This window comes from Dermacentor albipictus, chromosome 6 (assembly GCF_038994185.2).
Source record: "Dermacentor albipictus isolate Rhodes 1998 colony chromosome 6, USDA_Dalb.pri_finalv2, whole genome shotgun sequence".
NCBI classification, from domain to species: Eukaryota; Metazoa; Arthropoda; class Arachnida; order Ixodida; family Ixodidae; genus Dermacentor; species Dermacentor albipictus.
Window position 1 is genome coordinate 104,167,612 of NC_091826.1, and position 26,689 is coordinate 104,194,300.

The 26,689-nt window shown below is 45.5% G+C and overlaps 1 protein-coding gene across 3 annotated transcripts in view; it reads left to right on the forward strand.

The window, feature by feature from the left end:
• The window catches only part of r (carbamoyl-phosphate synthetase 2, aspartate transcarbamylase, and dihydroorotase rudimentary), a 187,027-nt gene that overhangs the window by 122,109 nt on the left and 38,229 nt on the right, over positions 1–26,689 (forward strand). For all 3 annotated transcript variants that reach the window (XM_070541176.1, XM_070541178.1, XM_070541177.1), the window contains 7 exons: positions 6,196–6,360; positions 8,552–8,683; positions 11,166–11,367; positions 19,108–19,223; positions 20,873–21,088; positions 21,380–21,463; positions 22,073–22,181. In XM_070541176.1, the coding sequence (XP_070397277.1) occupies positions 6,196–6,360; positions 8,552–8,683; positions 11,166–11,367; positions 19,108–19,223; positions 20,873–21,088; positions 21,380–21,463; positions 22,073–22,181 (1,024 nt within the window). The remainder of the gene's footprint in view (positions 1–6,195; positions 6,361–8,551; positions 8,684–11,165; positions 11,368–19,107; positions 19,224–20,872; positions 21,089–21,379; positions 21,464–22,072; positions 22,182–26,689) is intronic.

Here is a 26,689-nt window from a genome sequence, read left to right on the forward strand (position 1 = left end):
TCGCGGCACCACCACGTACCGCAAAGAGTCAATGTATCATAACGTCTGAAAATTCAGACGCAAGAACTCTTCGCCGTCCGATTTTCTAAACGTTTTGCGTGATCGCAGGTCCGAGACGGCATTAATGAAAACCATCACCGCTGTTATTTTGATTACCTCGCCGCCTTGAACCGGTGCTCTCGCACGCAGATGCGCTGGCAGCTGTGGCCACCACTGCGGCAACGGTAGGCCTAGCTGCTTCGACGTCCGCTGTTAAGCTTCTTGTCGTTCGGTGCCTTGTTTCTTCATTTCTTCGCTGGCAGCAATAATTTTGTCTTCGAAGCTCGGAAAGCACGGCGCATTGCATAATGCTCTGTCCCGAAAGTCTGCTTCGCCTCATTACAGTCGTGTCACGCAGTGAAGCGTACAAGCGTAGGAAGGGGCAATTGTCGCGGGACACTGTATGTATTTCTTAATTTTACACGTGTGCACTCGCCCTCACCTGTCACAGTAGGAGCACCGATATACCTAATAAGTGCACTGACAGGCATTCAGAGCTTTTTAAGACGTACATGTGTCGATTTTAGACCTTAAGGGCAGTAAAAGACATGAATTTATTTTTTCGGACTGCCTGATTTTTCGGAAGTTTTCGCGGCCCCTAGGGGGTCTGAAAAATTAGACGTTGACTGTAAATTGACCAAGAGTGTTCTTCAAATGGTCCGTGGGGCGAACGCGCGGCGAAAGGAGGACGAGAACAGAAAGGATCGACGCACTGAGGAATGAACGACCACTTCTTTGAAGGAGCCTGCGCTCAAAAAACAAATTGTTGGCTGATGCTGAGATGCAGGTGTCCCTCATCCAAACCAATATAAACTCTTTAAAGCAGTGAAACACAACACTGAGGCGTCTTGTGCGAGCTGAGAGTATGTCAGGACAGTTGCATGACACTGAGCATGCTATCAGTTCATACAAATAGCTCATATTCGAAAATGTTTGCTTCTGTATGCATCTCCTTTTTATTTGTGCTAAAGAATGCCCAACTCGATTTGAAAATTTTTTCGAAGACAATTAATTTGCTGTGCATTTTAATAACCCCTCCCTTATATTTTTTTGAATAACATAAACACTACTCCTTAGTATTCAAATTGGATTAAGTCGTTTTTTTTCAAATTTTTTTCATATGCCTACTAGAGAGTGACAGCATAGGGCGATATGGTTTCAACGCGTCTTGACATAAAACATAGTTCTGCATCACTCAGGGAATTTTTCAAAGGCACTCAGGGAAAACCTGGAAAACTCAGGGAATTTGGAAATGTCAACTTGGTAGACACCCTGCAAGCGTTGCAAGGCTCTGCGCAACTCAACACTTGGCACGCTAGCATACACAGCCAGCAGCTTTCCTGCCACTGTACCAGGAATGTTGTTGGCTGTACACTTCAATGCATTGAATTCAAGTCACACAAAATTTCATAGAAAGCTCTCACTTATTTTTTTGTTTGTTTATTTATTTATTTATTTATTTATTTATTCATTTATTTATTTATTCATTTATTTATTTATTTACTTATTTATTTATATTGCTCTACAGGCCCCAAAGGAGCATTGAGGAGTGGGTAGGAGGGGTGACGAAAATAATACAACAACAATGAAGGCCCCCCTCGGCCCCCGCCCTCCCTTCAGAAATTGGATTGAGCAGCATATAATACAGGAAGTGCAAAATTGTTCTCGCAAGCAAAAAGAGAAAAAAAAACTAATTATACCTTGGAAGTAAAAGGAACAGTGCACACAAGCGCAGAAACAAAATGGAAATAAGCATTGTTATACAATATCAAAACATATGAATCGCAATTGTTTGCGAAATTTGATAGGATCACTTGTGGGCGCAATGTCGCTAGAAAGGTTATTTCATAGTGCTGTGACGCGTGGCAATGCTGAATTGTTGAAATACTTTGTGCAGCCAGAAATGCATCTGAAACTGAGATGATTATGAAGTTGACCATGAAGGAATTTCAAGAAAAAAGACAACTAAACCACGGATTGTGAATGTAGTACTGATGGAAAGTGCATAGAACTCCAATAGAATGGTGGAAATCCAACTTGGTAAGCATAACACAGTGAAATACCAATAATGTGAAATCTGTTGATTCGAATTGACAGATAATTCGAACTGCTTTGCTTGTCTCAGCAAAGTCCATCTATACAGTCGACTCTCATTATAACGGACCCTGATAACCCTGATAAAAAATGTCTGTTTTATCCAAAATCCTTAATATCTGAAATGCCTCACTTCCAAAACATTGGTCACTATCTCTTACAACATTATTGCAAAGAGTGAGTGACGAACGTCCAAAGTAAAAAACAAACAAAAAAGTCAGTTTCCCCAGGAAGGCAAAGCATTGATTACCAATAGGAAATTAGTGGACAGCTATGCAAAATAAGGGGAGTAGTTTTGTCTCGCTCGATGACCATGGAAAGTTGCTGTGAAGACGGAGGGAGAAAGCAGGGCAGCAGCAGCGAGTGAATTGACCTACGTGCTGTCTCTCGGCTTCAATGCGGACTAAACGTCGAAAGCACAGCATATATGAAGCTGCCGGCACTGGGCACACTTTGTCCATGTCGCAGATCATGTTTAAGATATGGTGGCCACGCAGCCCCGCCAAAAGCAGCAGCCGCCGGAGTAGAACTCCCCCCTCTCTCTTGCCTTCTTGGTGCCTCGCGTGTAAAAGAAGGTGCATTTCCAACGCACCTTCCTCTCCCTCGCGCGCGATATTGAGCCACGATCGTCGGCTGACCCTCGCAATTCAGTTATCAACCCGTGTCGACATGGAAAAAAGTACATTTTGTGTGGCCAATATTTGCTGCTAATTTCGTCCGCTGTAGCCGATAGTCCATTGTAGCGTGGTCCGTTAAAGGCGAACTTTGTTGCATTAATAAAATAGGTCGAACAAACTAACGCTGAAATATGGTCTGTGATATCCGAAAGCCTGTTGTACGCAGGTCCGTTCTAACAAGCGTAGACTGCATATGAATAGAGAAAAAGCCCATGAATTCGATTTCCGCAAAGCATGCAATGCTCATTGCGAACAAAGTCTCTCGTTTCTATGCACCATTTTTTGGACAAACCTGAGGCAAAGGTAAAGGTTTTATGCGTCATTAGCTAGCATAATGTTGCGTACCGTAAAGAATGACAAGGAAAGACTTATGGGAAGCCAAGGAGCAAGTAGAGAAGTGCACATGGAGTTTAAGTTCGTGGTCGACGAGCCGGCAGCTACTACAAGCATATGTGCCAAGCTTGTCTGTCTGTGTGCTGTGGGCAGAGTCCGCCAAACTGCACAAATCTGCATGCGTTAACATTGAACTCGCTTATCCGATGCAGTCAGCATGCCTTCCTGTGACTAAACGGCCTGATCTCCACGCATGCTACTATGCTTTCCATATGTGCTGCTTTTGTACATTCTGTCTGCATAAGGCAATCATTTCAATTGGTCCAGTCGACATGATCGAACCTTGTACTGATATAGATGGCGCACTGTTGGACCACTGCTACCATTAAGGAACCAACCGTGGCAGGGTCACCCACTGGATACAGAAAGCACCGTATTTACTCGCATAGTGATCACACTTTTCTGTCAAAAAATTGAAGCAAATTCAGGGGTGCAATCATTACGCAGCTAAATTTTCCGTGAAAAGAATAACAAAAATGTTTGCATCCCGTATTTGCTGCGGGATGACAACAGGTCAACAAACAGGCGGCTGTCACTGTAACAGTGCGAGACACCAAAACAAAAATGGCGGCCAGCGAAGCAAACCGAACGCGATTTTATTTCTTCTCGTGAGTACATTATGTGCATTGAAACAGTTTCTTCCTTATCAGTAATGAACAATATTATTAATATCGGCAAGTTTGTGGCAATAACATAGTCGTGTTTGCTTTGAGGGGACGGAAACAAAGATGGGCACGCTTAGCTGCCGGTCACATAGAAACACATGGCGGGCATGCTGCAGAAACTGCGGCATTTGTCTTCCCTACTATTTTAATACGGCATGTTTCCACTAAAGGTGGGCGAATATCTTAGCTGTGTTACAAGCGTGGGCATATGAATAGGGTACACTTCTAACGTATCAATGTAATCGTGGCTACTACTGTTTCCGCTCGCAATTTGTTGCATGCCCACGAGTGCAGATGAGAAGAATTGAAAGGCGACTTTTTTGTTGTTGTTGTCGTTGTTGTTGACCACAACCATTATAAAGCCTACGAATAAAACGAAGGAAAGTTTAGTTGTAGCTTTTTTTTTCTTTTTTTCATGAAAGTGTGCAAAGTGATTACAAGAATGAAATGGGGCATCTGCTTAAGAATGTTAGGTGCTTGCAGACCATTTGGTATGTCTTGAAGAGTCGTTCGTGTAGCATTCGACAGCATTCGACAGATGGTAAGCGCAATCATCATTAGCTAGGCTTGGCACACGACATATCGCTGCGGCAAATTCTGGGTGCGATCATTATACTGGAAAGAAAAAAAATCGAATTTTGACAACAAAATTTAGGGGTACAATCAATACACAAGTGCTGTCATTATGCAAGCAAATACGGCATTAGAAAAAAACTGAACATTCGAGAAATCGAGTACTAGATATTCTATTAGCAGAGGGGTTGTCAAGTGGGGTCCGTGGACCCCAGGGTGCCCGCGAAGCCATTTTTGGGTGTCCAAGATACCCACGCCCGCAAAAAGAAGAAAAAATAAAGAAAAGAGGTGTGCAAATACTATTTGAATTCAATTTGAAAAATAGATGTTCGGAAATGTTCGAATATTCGGTTGGATACTGATATTCGTATCCAACCGAATATAGCAAACACGTGTCTTAGCATTTGTTCCCATCTAATAATATTGGGGCAATGTAGGACTGAATTTTGCAATTTCGTGCTGCTGGCAAAATTTCGCATATAAAGCACACTTTATCGCTAAACGTCGAAGCTTTGCAGGGAAGCCAGCCTCTCAGTAGCAAGGGGCACGGGTTTGCAGACAGTGAGGGTGCGCTTTTTTTTCTTCTTCTTCTTTCAGCACCACCCTCAATTCTGAGCTTATTGCTTGGCAAGAAGTGCGACGAGTGACGACCGGCACGTGGTCAAATATCTCTGAGTTTACAGGCATTTTATGCGGTAAAATAAGGCACAGGTTAGTGAGGACAGCTAGTGGGAATTACTCAATATTCAAAGTTAATGGGAGCCAAATGCACAGTGTTTTAGTATAACGGCTTACTAGTCTAGTTTTGTAACATTGACAGTATAATTTAAATGTTCCAACTTATCAAATTAACCCAACTTGCTAATAAACATATGTGCATATCATTATTCGATATTTGATTCAATATTGCAAGCTTAAGTATTCGATTCAAATTCAAAGATTTTGATATTCTAACCGCCCTCCCACCCCAGCCCCCACCGAAAGAAAATAAAATTAGCCATTCCCAGTTCCAAGACTTGCTTCCAGAACTGCAGCAGCAATTTGCACAAGATAATAGAAACGTTAAAGACGTCACAATGTTTGTTGCCATTTTTGTTCGTAGAAAAGAAAATAAACCTTTGACCCCCCCCTTAACTGCAAGGAGTCCTCCATAACTTCCACCAGGCCACAAGGGAGTCTCCGACACATCCCGTGGCTGAGAACCACTGTATTAGCAAATCGAATTATTTTGAATGTTGACTATTCAATTCGAAATAGAACATTCAAGTATTCACATAACCCTAAATAGAAAGATCACTGCAAAAGCACAGGTCCACTATTAAACTGCCTTCAAATACCAGAACAGAGCTGTAATCAGTGCAGGCATACTATTTTGGTATTCCTTTTATTGAGAGTAGATAGCACTATATATCTTAATTTATATCTACCTAAGTTATTGATAGCTTGTTACATTCTCGTTACGCAATGCTAAAAGACTCCCGAGCATGTGCAGCATCATATTTTCTTGCCCAATATATGTAACTTAAGCATTAAATTTTGTAAAAAATGTTATGATATTCAATATTCCATTCGAACCTGATGAAACGTTCAAGTTTTGTTTGAATACCAATTAGACGTTCCCTTTCGAGAGTGTGTGCCATACTGCACATGAAAAGATGGTTTCCGATGTTGCAAACAGTTATCAGCTGCCCTTCCTTCTTCTCCCAATTTTTAACCGTTGGAATTTGTGGTGCCTTCCTGTCACTGATGCGCAGGCGGCCAAGGCTGGTGCTCGATGCGACTATGCCCTATTTGCGGGTGCCAACCAGACAAATGCCGAGAGCGTGGTGTCACTGGCATCATCGGTTGTCGGTCTCAAGATGTACCTCAACGACACATATGGACCCCTCTGCATGAATACAGTTTCGGATTGGCTCAAGGTAGGTGTCCTTGCAATAGGAGGTGGATAGTTGGGCTAGTTATTTCATTATTGGAAAGCTAGAGCGCAGGTACGACAAGACACTAAGATACTCGTGTCATTGCCTTCGTGTCTCGTCATTCCAGCGCTCCCAATAGTTAGTGTCCTCACTTTTCATTGTCATCATTTGTGCAGTGAATATAATTGAGCTGCTTGCCGTGGGAAAGAAAAAGGACGCTATACAATTTGGTGGTCGTCACTATTCCAACCTGACTGCATCACCAGCAGGTTAAGCCAAGTTGCACATATTTGCATTCTCAGTTTCACCCTGTGATCGTTATGAGCCAGCCAATTGCTGGTCTACTGCCCACAAGTTAAGTTTATGGACACTACATTTGGAAAGCGGAAGAAAGCCTTACATGCATTCTCATCACTGGTTCCATCTCTGATGATCAGTGCACAGCTGACAGTTCACTGCAGTCACTGCTTGTAGGCTTGTTAAAAAAATTAACAAAAATTGTTGTGCCTATTTTTTTATTTTAGAAGGCAGCTGCCAACTCCAGAATCACTGTATGCAGTTTCAATTTTTGTTAGTATGAAGCATGATTATGTCCTTTAACACACTAAGTGAGAGCGCGCATCAAATGCAGCGTCACTTTAAGTTTGGTGTAGGACTTCTCGTTTCAGAATAGGAATGGGAGGTGGGGTCACATGGTATCACAAACTAGGAATGAATGTCGTCAGTTAGTCTGGCTCAGTAGTCATGTGCTTAGTGACGACTACTGATACTGACATATGCTTGTGACTATGGTAATTTACAGCTGTGTCACTTTCTCAATGTTACCTTCATGCTTATCCTTATTTCAAATTTTAAAAAATTCATCGACGATTACAATACTTCCTAATGCGAAATTCGAGCACAGCTCTATACGTGTTTTCGTTTCACAATATACAGGCTGGTGCAGACAATCTTGTTTTGTGCGGCCCATTCCAAATGGAACGAAGTGGGGTGTGACTGCCTCGCTGATGAGGAGATTGCGAGAGGCTGCGCGTGGCTGATACGTAGGCGCAATTCACAGCTGCCGCCACAGACAGACCTCCACTCAGGCAGCACTTTCGTGAATAGACGACACTTAGAGGGCCTCGATGCACACACCCCCGCAAACTGAGTGGAGGCAATCGAGCACATCAGGGCACTCTAACAACACACTCTACTCTGGCGCCATGTCGTAGCCATCTTTGCTATAGTCCGTCTTGCGTGGATCTACGCTTTTCTTCTCACATTTTTGCCATACTCTCTCCCTCCATTTTTCGCCTCATGGTTCAGCTTGACTCTCCTCCTCTGCTTTCCTCTTCATGCTCTCTTCGCTCTCATCTCTTGCTTTGCTCGTTCACTCGGTTATGAGGTGCGACGCCGACACTCGTTGCAGGAATGAGCGTCTAAGAGCTGCGCTTTGAAAAAATAGTGGAGCTAAACAGGAGAACAGAGGCTCATGCTTGCACATTCTCAGACAAGTATTCTGTCTCACACGCACCAAAGGGCAGCGCAAAGCTCTGCATTTTGGTGTGTGTACTGCAATGCATTACTTCTCATTCTTGCTCTTGTGTTAACTGCCACAGAAACGTGCGTCACACTAACAGGCTTGTACATCACTGTGTCGAGGCGCAACTGTGCATTATCGAGCTTTAACTTGCCCGTAAACATATTAGCCTCGGTGGAATGCTGGGTTACCAAAGAAGTGCGCGGCAGCAGCAACACGGGTAGCAACATATTGTGATGTAGAGTTTTAACCATAGAGGACACGAAGCTATCATTGCAGTGGCCTACCATATTCTACTTAGCTACTGGTGTAAAGTGGTGGCAGCAGTATAATTGTTCACGTACAGTCCTTTTATGATTTTCCTTCAACGGACCAATAGCCTAATGCAGAAATTTTTCATATGCATTGTAGCCGGAAAAAAAACGCTGCAAGAGTCTGCTACCAGCCTTACTACTGCCATCCACGACTTCAGTAACCTGATAATCCCCAAGTAGTTAGAAGTTTGCAGGCAAGCCAAGAATCTAATCGCATGTTTTTAGACGAAGGTGTGGCAGTGGCAGCAGTAGCACATGTGTGCAAAGTGACTCGGGAAGAGACCTTGATTTTCAAGAGTGCCGACGGCTGCATTGGTGCAAGTACGAAACTAACGCCGTGCTCCCCTTGAATGTGCAGCACTTCGAGAAGTGGCCGAGGCACATGCCCCTGTGCTGTCATGCCGAGGGCCCCAGGACGGCAGCCGTCATACTGCTGGCCAGCCTTCAGCAGCGGCCCGTGCACATCTGCCATGTCGCCAGGGAGGAAGAGGCGAGTCTTTTAAGAACCGCAGTTGTCACAGTTTTTTTTCATTGGCTGTTATTGTGCTTGTGATCTGAAGTAGAAAACTAACACACCAATCACATTAAATCTCCTAAACAAAGTAGCAACTTAACGCACACCTGACTTTTTAGCAAGGAACATGGGCAAGCGTGAATATCGCAGGGTTCATACACCTCCTTGAAATCCTTGAAAATCCTTGAATTTGGAAAAGGAATTCAAGGGAACTTAAAACTCCTTGAAAAAATAAATGTACCCCTTGAATTCGTTGAAAACTGGGTTTGGGAGACTTTTGAACATTCAAAGTAACAAACTTCGCATCGGTGTGTTTCCATGGACCCTGTCTATCGGAAAACAATCCTAAATATTTTCTTTTGAGAGTGTTACTAAGCATTGCGATGTGGCATGTCCACAACCACCAACGATAGGCTTGTCTAAGTTACCATTGCCATTGTAGAGGTAGACAAACCCAGATCAAGTGACCATGCCATACCACTCTTGCTAGGTGGTCGCACTGCAGCCATCACGGCTTGACCTGTCAAGCCCTGGGTTCTAGAATATCTGGCGGAAAGCAAGTGTCAGCCATATGGCTTTAACACAACGGGTATCTTTGGCTGAAGCCGAATTCTACTGACCATCATGCTTTAAGGCTATCAACATCATTACAATAGGAAAGTCAACTTTGAAAAGCTGCTTAGCTCCAGAACATTGCAGCTAAGATGAAAATTTAAATTTATTTTCCGTGTCTGTGAAGGAATAAGGTTTGTTTTCCTCTCCTTGAATTTTAGCCTTTTGCATCCTTGAAATCGTTGAACTGTTATTGAAAGTTGAGTTAAATGTTCTGTACAAACCCTGAATGTGTTGCACGATGGTAGTCATTTTCATAGTCATCTTTACCGCACTGTGGTGTAAAGTCTGCTTTGCCGTATTGCTGCCGTGTTATGCGTTAAAGCATGCTAACGCGGTTCAGTTTTGTATTTGTTGCACTGTGCAGGCAAATCTCTGCCCAATTTTCATGGAAAAAAAGAAAGATGCAAATTAAAGTTGGATAAATACTGTAATCAGATATTGTTGAGCTACCGTTATTGCTTGAAAATCTTCCAAGGGCAGGCCCAAAGTAGGCATTTTCAATGGGAGATGAAATGTATTCACTGTCCCCTGAGCTCCACCAAGTAATGCTGCCACTAAAGGGGTCATTGTTGGGGTTACCATAGCTATGAGGCATGTGCAAGCTGACTGGTAAAGTTCAAATCATGTCGTGAACACCAATTTGAGGATCGAAATAATGTAAGTTTGGGCTCATAGAAATGCATAGGTGCTGGCCAGGGCCTTCGCTCAGGATCAAATTAACCAAAGTCAGGTTAACAGAAGTCTACTGATAACAATTATCACGAGACCGCTGAATTAATTGTTTTGAAATTCTGTTGTATCGAAAATGTGTGCTTGCCAGGGCCCAAAACTTCGGTGTTGGCCAATCACCGCAGCCGGCCCGGGAAAGACTGCGAGACAGCAGTGACTTCTGCACCGAAGTCTATCTTAAACATGGCCATTCTGACACCATGTTCAATCTTGGAATGAGGGACGAGGTAGACAACCAGCGTACGGAAACCAAAGAACATTTATTCTCTCTGTCTCGAGGCCCTTATGTATCGTGCCCTAGCCTAATGTGGTGCCCCCTTAAGGCTGCTGAGTACAAGGCTCACAAGTTGCGACGTCTGCACAAGTCGTGCAATCAACACCACGCTGCACCCATAACCCTGACAGACAATGATCATGAGCTACATTTTATTTCTGTTGGCCTCTCCAGTGCTTTAGACAGCACAAATTAGGTAATCTTTTATAGAGGTCAGTTAGCAATGTTAGTTGTAATATGTGCTAGTTTAACTTAACACACGGCAGCTTGCAGTAACAAGTTTAGCTGCGCAACCATCATGCATGGAAAGCAACCACTGATTTTTGGACACTAATGTTGAGGTGTCATTATTTATCTAAATAAACACAGTATCTGTTTTATAGTATGTTCTGATTTGCAGAAGTGGTTCGAGGGCAAAGCTCATTTACCTAAAAGAGCAGCGCAAAATGTCAAACTTGATGTTTGGGCCCTTTAGTACACATTTCTGTGGAATCGCCATAGCACAAAGAGAAAAATCAGTTCTAGCAAAAGCCGAGGAGCAGCAGCATAAAAAGAAATATGTTTTAAGACTTGTGTAAGGTTGCAGCACCTACAAATCAATGCTAGGTAACACTTTATTCTGAAAAGGTGCATTTGTAAATATTTGGTCACTGCTTTTTAAGTACACTTGTGACCATTCAGACTTGTTTCTGCTGCCGTGTGTGTTTGGCAGTGATCCTCATAAGGTGGTTGGCAAACATTGCTTGCTTAACACAGACACTTGCTGTTCCGTGCTCTTTCATGTGGATTGCTTTAGTTTCCTTGCAAGTTTACTGTACTTAACTGTACATTGTAATGCAGATAGCTATAATCAAGGCTGCCAAGGCACAGGGGCACGCGGTGACCTGCGAGGTGACGCCGCACCACTTGTTCCTCACCATTGATGACATCGACCGGCTTGGCCCAAATGTGGCCAAGGTCAAGCCACCGCTGATGACAGCCAAGGACCAGAAGGCGCTCTGGGACAACATTGACATCATTGACTGCATTGCCACTGACCATGGTGTGTGAGTCAGTAGTGGGCATGATGCCATCAGTGTACACACACATTGCCTGTTTGACTAGAAGAAATTTAGTTGTAATGAACTTGCTGCCATAGCCCAGTGGCTACATTGCACTGCTCAGCTCAAAGGGACCCTGAACAGCCAATTTTGTACAGAGATACTGAGTCATTAGAGTAGGTCCTTCTGATCATTGATGCATCTAAGTGCTCAACGTAAATTCTGTAATTTAGTATAAGGTTTTAAAAATGTACATTGCTGCCGATCGCAGCACACTGCTCGGCTGAATTTTCAGCCGCCCCTACCCATTTGACGTAAATTGCCCTAATGACGTCGGTAGGGCGAGCTATCTGATTGGCTGCCCAGGGCGTGTCATGGATAATTTTTCGAACTTTACAGTGAACAAACCGTATTTACACGACTGTAAGTCGACCACTTTTTTAAAATTTGAAAATCTGAAGTGGGGGGGGGGGGAGGGGGGGGGGGGTCGACTTGCAATCAACACCAAAACATGGCACCGGCAGAAAAGTGAGACCAACGGGAGCTGCAACGTAGTTAGAATTTTATGTTTGCTCTATGGCTCTACCCGTAGCTTTTCGCTATCCTGTGTGTTTGTTCACTTTTCGGAAGGGTTTTTCAACATGTTTGAGAGTTTTACAGTGCATGCATGAGCGCACGCAACACTTATGGAGGTGTGTGAATAGTTGATGGAAGCGCCGCTGTTCCCATTCGCGGTGGCACCCTGTTAGATGTGGCGCCGTTTCCTGAGGCTACTTCAAGTTCCTCAGACCACATCGAAACGCAGCACAGCTAATTGAGGAATGCAGAAGCAGGGATGCCACATTCCTGAGGCAGGACACGTGCAAACAAGTTGGCGGCCCCCAGGTCGTGTGCCGCCGGAGAACTATTCAATGCTTGACTTTTCCAGAAAGCGAAGGGATAGCCCGACACTGTTGCGAAGAAAAGGGGGTCTCGAACCAAGACGGCTGTAATGCACCGTGACAACATGACGGCTGTAATTGAGCGTGTCTGCCTTCGTCCGCTGTCACCCCCTGCCCTCTAGGCTGACGGAGCATTGCAAGTCAGCAAGGCAAGACCGCAGTGAGCCGCCTGGTGTGGCACTGCGGCACGGGCGCCAACCATTGGCCGAAAATGGCGTCATCTGAGCGGACTCTCCCATTGGTCGAACATGACGCGACTTCCAGTGCTCGAAGGGTTTTAAGAAGATTCCAGAGCATTCTGGAGCATTCCCTGATTGACCTCTCTCGAACTTCTTGCCTCGGGCCGCAGCGTCCGAGTTGCTGCTGGCCCATAATGACTGTACGACTGTTACTTGAGTCTCACCTCTCTGTATATAATGTAAAATAAATACTCCCAAGTTTTGTTTTCATCCCGAAGTCTGTCCTAAAACCCCTACAACCCTCAGAACGGCGGCGCTGGCGGGGAGTATCGGTAGTTCATGAAAGAGTAGGCACCACTCGCGGGTTTCTCTTTCCCTGTTGCGCTTAGCTTTCTGTATAGTTTAACGAAACGCATTGGTTTGACGTGTTCCACTTGACTGCCGGCTACGTGCTGCTTCTATGCATCCTCAGTCGTCCCGAGTGCTCCAGGCCCACTAATCATTTGTCACTCATTCACAGCAGCGTTCAAGAGGGCCGCCATCCTTTACGCCAAAGAAACAAATCGCTGCGCAGCGGGCCGCAAGTTCGATGTTTCTGAACAGGTGGCGCGAGAGTGGCGACTGCAACGAAGCGAAATTTTCACCTGTGACGGCAAGTGAAAAATTTCCCATGTGCCGAAGTCTGGACGCTTTCCAGAGCTGTAGGCTAAGCTTGTGGCGTACGTCGCTGAAATGAGTGATCGATCCCTGCCGGTGAAGTGCGACATGGTCATGAAACAAGCCCGGACCTTCGCCTTTTGCGGATCTGCTTCGCCGTGAGTACGAGTGGCTGGCGGCAGAAGACCGCGAAATTACGCCAACCGGACCTGTCAAAAGAGTCTCCCTGACGGCTGCATGTGGTTGGGTGCATTCAGCGTGGGCTGCTGTTCCACAAGATGTTGTGGTGCGGTCGTTTGCCAAATGTAAAATTTCGCTGGACGACGACACGCTGTGGGACCGTAGCAGCGATGACTATGGCAGCACTAGTGAAGACGAGTAGACCAGTGACCATGTCAGCTACCGATAAATTTGTGTTATCGAATGCGGCCTCGGGTATGCTCTTGTTTTTTTTTTCTGTCATGCGATATGGGGGTGTTGACTTGCATTCGAGTCGACTTACAATTGTGTAAATACGGAATGTTGTTCGTAATAGTTAGAATGTTAGTTCATTTGTTTCACTAAAAAGAAAGTAACAAAAAGAGAATGCACAAGAATAATATCCCAGTACACTTAAGCACTTCCGGCACACAGCAAGTGTCGTCTGCTTGCGTTACAACGTGCTCCGTCTTGACGAGGGCTCCGCGGTCAGTGTCGATCTGTCTTTTCGTGAGCTCTAGAAATCACCTTTGTTGTGTTGTGGGTGGTAAATGTAGTGACTGGCAATATGTCAAGCTGTGACATTGTGTCCCTCTACAAGGCAGCAGACGAGCGGAGTGGCTGCAGCACATCGGACTATCAGTATCTGATGAACGCCAGGATTTGCTTTTTTGCGGCTGCCACTTTACACCAAAGGATTACTACCACAATAGCGTTTCGCAAGCCTGGTATTCGGGTAAACGCAAGCGAGGGGACAGTTCCTGGCCACTTGACCGTGCTGTTTCACAGGATGAGCAGAAGCGCAAACAGGAATGATCGCACGGTGCAGCCGCCAGGTGTCACAGACCTCAACCATGCACTGTAGCAGTAACGAAATGTATTCTACTTTACTAATGGTGTAAATTTTTCGCAGGAATGTAATCGTTAACATACTGCTTTTGTAAACGTTTAAAATGTTTTACACTTGGTTAGAGCAATATTAGCTCTTTGTCTGGCTGGTTAAGCTCTGTGCCAACAGGTGGCTGGACTGTGCAGACTGATCAGGCCGCTCACGTACATCTATGCTAAAGTTGCTTCATCAGCTTGAGTTTATGCCGCCACCCATCCGTCGAAACCCCCAGCTCGCCTGTGGTTGACGGAATGTCAGACACGTTCATCGTAGCGACAGAGTGCTCGCAACGCACCAGAAGCCACCAGAAGTCTGAAGCAATTTCGGAGGAACCACTTGTACACGGCTGTGCATACGCGTCGGGTGCCACGGGCACCGGGTCACGAGTTTGTCCACTTTAGCCCTAATCTCCCCCTTATTCTTCAAGATCGTGCTGAGAGTGCTTCTCGGAATCTTGCAGGCTGCTGGTACATCCGACTTCTCACCGCATTAGACCTGATTTATGATTTCAAGCTTCATGGTGAAAAGCAAATTCTGCTGCTTCATCATGGCAACACTGTGGGAGAAGGCCTACGAGGCACAAACACAATGAACCAGTAAAGCAGCAAGACAACTTGCACTTGCGCCATCTTGCAGGATGAGAGCACAAGAGCCTTTGATTGACTCTGAGCAAGCGCTGCGGGCGAGCCAGGACCCTGTTTTGCAGGGGAGTGTCGACGGCTCACCCGACGTGGCACAGTCACGGTAGGGAGAGCGGTTAGATGGAGCTGTGCTGCCAGGTTTCCCTGCCGCCGCAAGGGAAAGCCAACTTCTGGGGACACTTTTGTGCTGCTTGTCGTTCGATATATCGGGAGTCGCTGCTATTTTTGTTCGACATAAGCGTAATTTTCATGATATATACTCAGAAATTGTGTTCAGAAATTGTTCAATATACAGAATAATTCGATGTAAATGGGTTCAGTATAGCAGGGTTCGATTGTACTTGAATACATTCACAAATGCTAACTCAGTTATTTGTGTGAGTACAGTAAAACCTCATTAAACCATACCCGCCTAAACAGTAGTTTCGTTTTAAAAGTAGTAAAGTCAAATCCCCAACTCAGCAGCCATTGAACGTAATGTGTTTTGTATCTGTATAAACCGTACCAGCTTATTGCGCACATATCGGTTAACACGTAGTGTTTCCACTTTTTGTCGCAAAATCACAGCGGTACATCGGCCCGGTAGAACAACGAGCCTCAGAGATTGGAACGGCCTCCAAGCACAAACACAGAGGGCGCTTGGAAGGGTGAAGCCACATCAACATAATTTCGCCACCATGCCAGAGTCGGAGCGTTGTGGCTCGTGTTGTGGTGTCATGCAAGCTAGGACAAAACTGGGTGCTCAGCATAGAAGAAAAATTGGACATTGTTCGTGCTGTCGAAGGTGACACAAAGAAGTTGGTGCTGGCACATGAGAGGAATCTGCCATTCACTATGGTGTGTGACATTTGGAATGTGAAGGAGAAGTTAGTCAGCAATGCTGCAGCAAAAACGCAAGTACGCCGGCTAGGAGGTTCAACTTTTCGAGGTTCGATTTTTCGCCATTGTTGCCTCTGTTATTGCCGAAGTGTCGCCTAATGACAGTGATGAGGACAACACGAAAAGCGACAGCACGGGTAATTCAGGTCCAACAGTAACAGATGCTGCTCGTTACGTCAGCCTCGTGCAGGTATTTGGAGAGAAGAGGGGGCAGGCAGAAAATCGGGCACACAGCTTAAGGGAGTTTGAGGCCACCATCATTGCTGCTAGCCTGCTGCGACATCAAACGAAAATAAGACTTTTTTCATGCGAAGTGAATAAATTCTGCATGTTTTCTGCCCTTTCATCGCACTTTCTCATAGTTTCATTTTTGACAGGTAAGGGCGATCTCATGCTATTCCGGTTAAGCAGTACTACCGTTTAGTATGTACTTTTTCCGAGCTCCGGCCAACTACCATTTAACAAGGTTTCACTGTAGGTTCTATATAAGCAGCGTTGACAGAATCGTTAGAACATACTCGCACCAATCCTAAGTGTAACACGATCTATACATGGTTCGTTGGGGCCCAAGTTGGCAGTTTTAATACTTTGTTTCTTAGCATTGCTTGCCTAATCTTGGCAGTTCGAGTAAAAAAAAATGGCTTCATGTTTGGGGTGGGTTGACCATAAAAATCAAGCAAACCAAACACTCGTAATGTATGAACAAGCACTAGTCTGTCCGTAACGTGCAGCTTTCGTAGCTTATTCATATTTCACAGAACTCTTACCATGTGACGCAGTCCAAAAAATTCCTTTTGTTGCTTGCAAGCAACAATCACATACACAAAATAGCCGCCTCATCCACAAGTCCCCTGGAAGCAGCGCCATCGACGCTTTGGTTCACAGCATTCAAACTTACACCCACGAGGTCCTTTGAATCACTGATGTGGGAAATCCACTAGACGCAAGGCAACCCCATTCTTGCGTTCTTCAGACTCCGTAATAAAGCACCGTGCAAGAGAAGCAATAATGGCACTAAAGTGGCATCATAGTTTACATGAAAGGCACCGCACGCATTGGCGTGCACAGCAGAGTACGATGGCTACAAGCGCCAGAGCAACAAAGCAGCTAGAAACAAAAAAAAATCAAGAAAACAAAAGGTGGGCTGTGCGTAGACATTCCGCACTTGTTTTTGTCGAGACCGTTGAGTTTCTCACTATATTACCCAGAAGGAAATCTGGCGCCACCATCTATGGGAATTTTTTAACAAGTGCTGTGCCATCACAGGAATCATGGTATGATATGCCGTGGTTGCGAAGTGGATTTTGTGTTGCGCAGCAAAGCATGAGGTCGCGGTATCAAATCCCGGCTATGACGGCTGTATTTCAATGGGGTCAAAATGCAGAAACACCTCTATACTTAGATTTAGGTGCATGTTAAAGAACCCCAGGTGGTCAAAATTAACCCAGAGTCCCCCACTAAGGTGTGTCTCATAATCAAGTTGTGGTGTTGGCACGCATAACCCCATAATTCAATTTATTTTTAAATGACAGTATATGGGTATACGAGGCTTGTGTTGGGTGGTATACGAGGCTTCATCTAAAATGTGGGTATGGCTACGCAGATAATAAGTCCTTAAAATGAAATCTTCATAAAAGGTTTTCATTAATCCATATCACATCTTTCAGTGAAGTTTACTTGCCCACCTGGGAAAAACCACTTCCAGTATGCTTGCCTTGGTTAAGGAAGCTTACAAAGACGACGCCCCATTAAGGGCCAAGGTTTTCTGGCGGTTCAGTGAGCTCAAGAACGGACGGAAGACCATTGGGAGGCAAGGAACGATCTGGACGCCATTCAACAAGTGGTTTGGACGTAAATGTGCCCAAAGTAAAAATTTTTAAAATCTCGTGTACTCCTACTGTTATTTCAGTATCAGGTTAATCGCCGAAGACCTCAACATGTGCAAAACAACTGCTCACGAAATTCATCATCATCATCAGCCTATGCCTCCAATTACCCCTGTCCTGTGCCAACCGATTCCAACTAGCACCCGTGAATTTCCTAATTTCATCGCCTCACCTGGTCATCTGCCATCCTCGACTGCGCTTCCCTTCTCTTGGTACCCTTTCTGTAGCCCTAATTGTCTAACGGTTGTGTAACCTGAGCATTACATGACCTGTCCAGCTCCATTTTTCTTCTTTTAATGTCAAGTAGAATATCGGCTGTACCTGTTTGATCTCGTGTCCAAACCACTCTCTTTCTGTCTCTTAATGTTATGCCTAGCATTCTTCGTTCCATTACTCTTTGTGCGGTCTTTAAATAACTTGTTCTCGAGCTTTGTCAGTCTCCAAGTCTCTGCCCCATAGGTCAGCACGGGTAAAATGCACTGATTGTACACCTTCCTTTTCAATGGTAATTGTAAGCTTCCAGTCAGGAGCTGACAATGTCTGCCGTATGCGCAAAATTATTTCTGAAAATTTGAATATGCGCAAGGTTTGTTCAAAATTGGTGCCAAAAGTGTTGAGGGATGAACAAAAACAATGGCGAGTTGACGTTTTCCTTGAGATCTTGTTGCAGTTAGAAAGTGAACGGGACTTTTCAAACGGCATAATAACAGGCGACGAATCATGGGTGTTCCAGTACGACCTCGAAACCAAGTGCCAAAATTTAAAGTGGCATGCCGCGAACTCCCCGTGCCCCTAGAAACCAAAAATGTTGAATTCCAAGGTAAAGAGAATGTTCATTGTCTTTTTTTCCAAGCGTGGGGTGGTCCACAAAATGTTTTTACTTCCGGGACAAACCGTCAATGCTGTGTTCTAAAAAGAAGTCCTCGAGTGCCTTCACGGAGCCATCTAATGGAAACGACTGGGGATAGCCGATCGCTGGAAGCTCCACAACGACAAAGCTCCAGCCCACACCGCCTTCATTGTGACCGCCAGCCTGGTTTGGATAGGGGTTGCAACCTTGTCGCAGCCACCATACAACCCCGATGTGAGCCTGGCCAGACTTCTTCCTGTTCCCAAAGCTCAAGAGAAGCCTGAAAGGTCACTGTTTTAACAATGTTCCCGCCATCCAACAGGCTGTTACAGAGTCTCTTTGAGAGGTTACGGCAGCTGACTTCCAGGGAGCCTTTGCAGCGTCGGAATGTCGTTGGCAACGGTGTATCGATGCCCAAGGAGACTATTTTGTAGAAATTTAATCATATGCACCGAGCGCATCAACACATTATTTTTACCAGGCCCAGTCTCATTACTTTACGGACAAACCCTGTGTAAAGTGCATCCAAAAATCAGTGAATAGAACTTGCTCACAAAAGGCACTTTGTAATGTTGTGTACTGAGGTGTAAATTTACACAGACCACATTCTTATCATTGGCAGCGCCTCACACCTATGATGAAAAGATCCAGCCCAATGCACCGCCTGGCTTCCCAGGGCTCGAGACATCACTGCCACTCATGCTCACAGCCGTGGCAGAAGGGAAAATAACCATGGAGGTGAGCTCTTCGTTTCCCTGCCCTCAAATCTCTATTTGACCACAAAATAAATTTTTTGTACCACAAATGCCGAGCATTCAGTAGAGGTTGCGAAGCACCCTGCTTTCTCTTTCAGCTGCCATTGCAAAAATTTTTTTGTTGCTGCTCAACAGGGATAGTGCCTCCTGTAGTTCCCTCATTTTTCCACTACGAAAATCTTTCTTAGTTTAGGGAACACCTAAGCCACTGTGGTTGCTTAATGGCTATGGTGTTGGGCTGTCAAGCACGAAGTCACGGGATCGAATCTTGGCCACGGCAGCTGTAGCATAGCAGTGGCAGCCTAGCTGCCATCATGCAAGAAGGGAGGCGTTGAAGACCCAGTGTTTAACCGAGAACAACACACAAGCATTTATTGCATGCGTGTAAAGGGGAAAGGGGGATCAGGAGAGTAACATAGAAAAGAAACTCGGCGCATGCGCATTGACAGCGTGCACATGATGCGGCGGTTTGATACCGCATTTTACAGCAGCGGCCGCATTTCGATGAGGGCGAATCGCGAAAACACCAATGTACTTTGATTTAGGTTCATGTTAGAGAACACCAGGTAGTCAAAATTTCTCGAATCCCCCACTACAGCATGCCTCATAAACAGATTGTGGTTTTGGCATGTAAAACCCCATAATTCAATTTTTTTTAAGGAACACCTAGAAAACTCGGGATTTTGGAAGAGTGAATTGCTAAGCGCACCCTGTGATGTTAATACAGTCGACTTCGGTTAATTAAATTGTGGTGGGACCGATGAAACTGATTGAATTATTCGTCGGGTCTAATTAAACACAAGGCATAAATGACGTTGAAACACTGTTGATTCACTTAGCAGTATTGTTTTAATAGGTAGCTTCGCTGCAATACAGCCATGTTATGGGGTGAGGCATATCAATCGAGGGGTGGGGGTGCCATTTTTGCAAGACATAGCATGTGTTCCTTAATTTGCACATGCACTGTCTCTGGTCACACTACAAGCACCGAGATGACTAATAAGTTTACTGGCAAGCCATAAGAGTTTCAAGTAGACCCCCACTCTTTCGTTGACTTTAGCCATCCCCTCAACTTTTTGCAGCGAAGCTGTATCTGGCTAGAGTACCAAAGAATTTTCGTGTCCGCACACAAAAACTATCATTATCAATGGCTGATACCCCAGTAAGTAAGCAAAAAGTGCAATGGCTCATAGGTTTATAAGGCAGAGGCTACAAGCATTCACTTGATTAAGGAATATGTACTAGGCCCCGTTAACGGTCTCATATACAAGACGCGCATGGCAGGTGACAAAAGGGCTCGTCACCACTGCAACGTCAGTAAGAGTTCTGAATGGCTGCCAGTGTGCTTGTACTGTAATTGGAGACAGCGCATTCACACATGTATAATTAAAGAGACGCGTACTATGTCCCATGAAAGTGGGCCCTTGAAATGCTTCACCACTTAACACTGTTGTATTGCAGCGAAGCCGACCAGTCAAGTTTGAAATTGAAATAACGGAAGTTTGGGCCAGTAGGAATTCTGGGCGCCAGGCAGGACCTTCAGTCAGGATTGAATTGACAGAAAAATGAATTTGACTGCAGTCGAATTAATGGAAGTCTACTATATATGTGCGTTCATTTTTATTCATGCAGGCCCTTATCAAGAAGATGTACAACAACCCAAGGCATATCTTCAACCTTCCAGCCCAGCCAGACACTTACATAGAGGTTGACCTAGATGAGGAATGGACAATACCTGAAGCTCCAGCGTATAGTCGCGCTGGCTGGACGCCCTTTGCCGGCCGCAAGGTTCGCGGCCAAGTTCGTCGAGTGGTCATCCGGGGTGAAGTGGTCTTCGTCGATGGTCAGGTATGTTCTTACACCATCTACTCCACCGCCCGCTACCTGTACCTCATAATCAGATCGCAGTTTTGGCACATAAAACTGCAGAATTCAAATTTTTTTAGCAAAAACACGGACAAGGTTTTGATTCCACTGACACACATTCATGCTGGCATCTTCTATTGCTCTCTCTTGCTTTCCGTGATGATCATTCTGCAGAAGTGGTACAATTCTGACACACCAAACAGCACAGCTCAGCATCACAAACAAGTCGCTGCAACAATTCAGCATTTTGAACTCTTTACTTTTCCCTTGCAGGTCCTTGTGGACCCTGGCTTTGGGCAAGATGTCATGGCCACCTCGGATCTCGAGCGTAGCGCAAGTATGACAAGTCTCACACATGTAAGTTGATACCTTGCATTTTCAAAGCACCCACTGGCAGCAACCCACTTCAGGTGGATGCCAACTTTTCCCTTTCATGTACTTTCCACCACCTTGCAGGCTTCCACAGAACTGATTTGCCATATTCACTGACCCACTATTGTGTTTGCAAATGCACCTGAGCTTGGAACTTCTTCTCGAGCTCACAAAGTGTAGGAGAAGTCCTGCCTCTTGACTCTAATTAGAACGGGCTTAATAACAGTGTGTGCTGTCTGCAGCAGTGCATGTTTGTTTGAGCAATGCCTTGCGGTAGATGCTTGATCATATGTGGTTGTGAAATTCTAATTTAGGAACTGCCTGGGAGCATCGCTGATATGCAGTGAACACTTCAGTCTAGAGGTAACACATTCCTTCGCTTTTTTTTGAGGTAGGGTGTTCAGTGCAGGCACGTTTAAGCATACAAGGTTGCTAGCTGTACAATTCGGCTGCTGAATACTGGGTTTTTATTTTAATTTTGATCCGTGGTGGCCACATTGTTCCAAAAGAAGAATGTGGTAATGTTTGTGATGTGGTGGGGACTTTGCATTGTAACTGTCTAAGCTGGAGCCGATTATTTCCTGTTTGTTTCAGGCACCGCCTGAAAAGGGAAGCTCTAGTGTTTCCGAGACATTTGGTGTCACAGGCCCTGCAGCAGGAAAGCCGGGCCAGTGGCGAAACTCTGTCAAATCTTTGACCAAAGGTAAAGGCAATCTTAAGTTCTAAGAATCTAAGATTTTGATCATTTGCTGTTTATTCAAACTAGCATACAGGTTGCAGAATTCCTCTGGTCCCACAATTTATATTTAAATGTATGTTTAGCCTAATAACTTGCACAGCCAACACATGTGGGGTCTTGCACATGCTCCTGGGACAAAGTAAGGACAACACAGTAGTGCAAGCAAGCACAAGGGCATACACAGTTAAACCTCAATATAACGAAGTAAGTAAAATCGACAATTTTCTTTGTTGATTGAAATTTGACCTTTTATGCAAATAACTACAGTTGCCAATCAGTTTTTCTTACACAGAAAGGGACCGCAAAATTTTCTTAATTATCAGGAAATCGAAGAAAGCAAACTTGAATAGGAAAACGATTTATTTTGATAAATTTGGGAGTCTGCGACAAATAATACAGTTTCATGCCACGTATGTCGATGATATCTCTTCTCGGCACTACGAATTGAGCGAAGCCAGCCACACTTTTACGTGCACTCCGCCCCCGCGGCTGATAGCGTCGCCCGCACTGGAACGACGCTATTGGGAAAAGTGCCGGCAGCAGCGAGCAAATGCTTCATCTGCCTCTCGCTACAACGGGTCACCAAAACTCGAGGTTACGCAACCTCCAATACCAAACACGCGGGAAGACACCTTACATGGTGCCACGTCGTCTCGGCACGCCCACTCTTTACACTCCCGGCACATTGCCACTAAAGCAGGGTGCACAGCTGCGTACGTGTTCAGCCGTGCTTACAGCCATGTGCAGCCATGGTCGAGATGTGAGCCAGAAATTGTGACGCATGTGAACTTACCCCTCTCCCCTGCCTCGCCCCTTGCATGTGCTTGATCACATTATGGCGAGCTCACTCCCCTGCCCCTCTTTCCCTTTGCACACGCGGAGAAGTGGCGCTCGTGCGTGAAGCCACCACCTTCCTTTCTCACCCTCGCGCACATTCACTGGCACCTAAAGCGCAAAGTGCACGGGGCGCAATTGGATCTTATCGCCCTTGTACTTTATACGCAACTGGCCTCACTTTGGGAGTACCTCTTGTTGCACCGTGCGTGATTTGAGAGGTGCGTTTGCAAGCAGCCGCTTGTAATTAAATCGTTTTGACCGTATGCGTTCGCAAAAGTTTGCATTTGTTGTCTCGGCATTGCTTTGCATTAGAAGCGAAATTTCATTATATTGAAATCGCATACAAACACACTTTGTTATATTCAGGTTCTAATTACATGGTGTTCTATGGACAAGAGGTTATCAAAAGTTAAATACTTCATTATATCGAGAATTTCGTTGTGTTGAAGTTCGTTATATCGAGGTTTAAGTGTATTGCACCTTTCATACACTAACTCCTGCTAGCCGAATTTCTATCTACAGAACATGCCGATAGGCTGCAACAAATCTAGTAAGTCCCACGTACTGCAACTGGATATGAAGCGAAAATGTTCGCCCCATGCTGGACACGAACGCTTGTTGTTTCCATGTACAGTCATGCAAACAGTGGCGCATTTGAATGATTGTGTTCGTCCGGTCTGGTGACCTGCTCCTAAGCCTCGTGAGACGATCTCTTAGAAGCATGGATCGCCGCACGCATGGAGCAGCTGCGGCGCTTCCCAACCCAGAGCCAAAGATAAAGAGCTTACTCCCTGTAGCACTCGAATAGCCTCGCTGTCAGGCAACGTTAGCAATGTAACACTCGCGCCATCTCTCGTAATATGTTGCGACCCCACCGACCACCACCAGTGATTAGCTACGAGGAGAAGCTGTATTACAGGAGGCGCGAGAGTCATGCGGGGGAAACAACATCTGGGGACATTTGAGAGTCTAGCCTCCCCACGCACATAACTTCTTGGATAATTTGTCAATTTGAACTGCAGTCTTGAGCCACCTTAGACTGTGCTAAACCAGAAGAAAGGGGGTTAACCGAGGGGCCCGATTTTTCATTAGTCATACGATACGAAGCTACTGGTAATTCTCACTGTTGGTGCAGATATTTTTGTGTGCCACCTACAAAAGTTCCACACTCGCACGGCGCTGTTTTTTACACATACTATGCGGTCGGATCCACCTATAACGATACCAGTTTTAACACAATATCAGATATAACAACGAGCACTCGATGCACAATCACCATTTGTATGTGGTATGTGGCGAAATAAATCATTTGCTACAATGCTCCCAAGCGATTTTATCGGGAATACAGTTGAACCTATTTAAAAAGATATCGGTATTAGCAATATATCAGTTATAACAATGAGAAGCTGCTGCACCGTCAACCTCTGTATGTTTTCTATGGTAAATATACCCGCTTACTACAGTGCCCCCAGGCCGAAAGGTAATGGAATGCGAAATCCTCGAAAAGAAATAAAGTTTGAGCTGCTGCATGCTGCCACACGTTGTTTTCCAGCTTTCTCCGTATCAACAGCCTTGCATGCCTCTCTCATTGCTATTTCAACACTCTGAGCACGAATGGGCTACGGTCGTAGCTCTAAGCCGCCCCACCCTCAGAAACACAAATGGACCGAGCCAACTTCGCTGACAGCGCTGGTGATCGCTGCGAGCAGGGATCCTCGAGCTATCGTTTTCGAGGATACAATCACTTACACACAATTTCGCATCTTGTCACCGGACGCGTCGGAGGCCATCTGTTGTGCTGCACAAGGTGAGGTTGGCCCAGTGCGTGTCCTATGCCAAGTCACGCAAAAGTGATCATATCCCTGAATGCAACTGCAGTCGAACCTCGATATAACGAACCTCAATTTAGCGAAATTCTCAGAATAACGCACTTTTTATTTTTCCCAATCTCTGCCCCTTTGAAAACCATGTATTTTTTTTTTTTTCGCGATTTAACGAGGTCACTTTATACTGTACTTCCGATTTAACGAAGTCCTCGCGCATTGCACGTACCAGGAGCCTCCTTGACAGGCAGACGAAAACTTTAGCCGGGCATACAGCGATTTGCATGCTCCCTTTAATGCTCAAATTTTTCCCGCGCGCTTCAATACATGGAGCAGAACGTGCCGCTGCGCCATCTATCGTGTACGTATGAAACCTGCAGTGAACGCGCTCCTGTAGTGCTAGCCGGAGTGCGTCAGAAGTTCCAGAACGCGTCACGCTATGACATCACCGGCCTGTTGGAATCACCGGCCTGTCTATAGCTTATGGAAGCGCCGCTGTTCCCATTTGCGGCAGCACCCTCAGAACGGCGGCGCTTGCGGGGAGTATCGGTAGTTCATGAAAGAGCAGACACCGCTCGCGGGTTTCTTTCACTGTTGAAAGGCATTAGCATTGGTTTGACGCGTTGCACTTGACTGCCGGCTACGTGCTACTTGTATGCTTCCCCAGTCGTCATGAGTGCTCCAGGCCCACTAATCGTTTGGCACTCGTTCACAGCAGCGTTCAAGAGGGCTGCCATCCTTTACGCCGAAGAAACAAATCACAAACGGCTGGTGCAAGAGTGGCGACTGCAGCGACGCAAAATTTTCACCTGTGACCGCAAGTGAGAAATTTCCCACGTGCCGAAGTGTGGACGCTTTCGAGAGCTGTAGGCTAAGCTTGCGGCGTACGTCGCTGAAATGCATGATCGGTCCCTGCCAGTGAAGTGCGACATGGTCATGAAACAAGCCCGGACTTTCGGCTTAATTTTAAGGCCCTACTTCGCCGTGAGTACAATGACGGTGACGAAAGTATGGCGTACACTACAGATGTCGTTGACTCGTGGCAGCTGCTCTGCGATCAGGGAGGTGCTCCAAGCGACATGACACTCAAGGACGTTGTCTTCAGCGATGCTTGCGCTGTGACAACTGAAGAGCTGGACGATGACGCAATAATCCAGAGCGTTACAGATACAGAAATGTACGACGACAACTCGGACGAAGAACTCCAGGTGGCAAGCAGCATAGCTACACCGAAGCAAGTCATGGGTGCGCTGAATCTCTTACGCATGTATGCGGGCGCACACGCGTAAGAGCAAGCCTTAGCAGCCCTGTCAAGCTACGAGTGCCTTATAACCCCAATGTTTATTAAAAAGCGGCAGATGAAGCTGAAGGACTTCTTCGCTTCCACCTGAGTTGCATAGGATTGCTCTGCGGGAAGTAATAAAAATATTCCAGCGTTCATGAATCAACGTCGTCATTGCTTTACTGAGCACGGTATCATCCGATGGCTGCGAGCGTTAAGCGCTGTAATGGTAAGTGGTGGCCTCATGGATCCACCGAGTTAATACTACTTGCAATTTTCTTCGAAAGAATGTTCAAGTTGATAGCTCTGGTATGTGCATAATTTTTTTTCTTTGCGCCACGGTTTGCCATGTCTTCGTGAAAGGAAATGTTATTATTTTTTTTTTAGTGATGACAATTCACGATGATGATCGCACTGATGGCCACCTCTAGTGGCGGCTATAAGCACTAGGCGCGGCGCTTGCTCCAGACCTGCTCTTCGCCGTACGCGTAATGGAGAAAAATTCGTTCGTACTCGCTGGCTATCGGGCA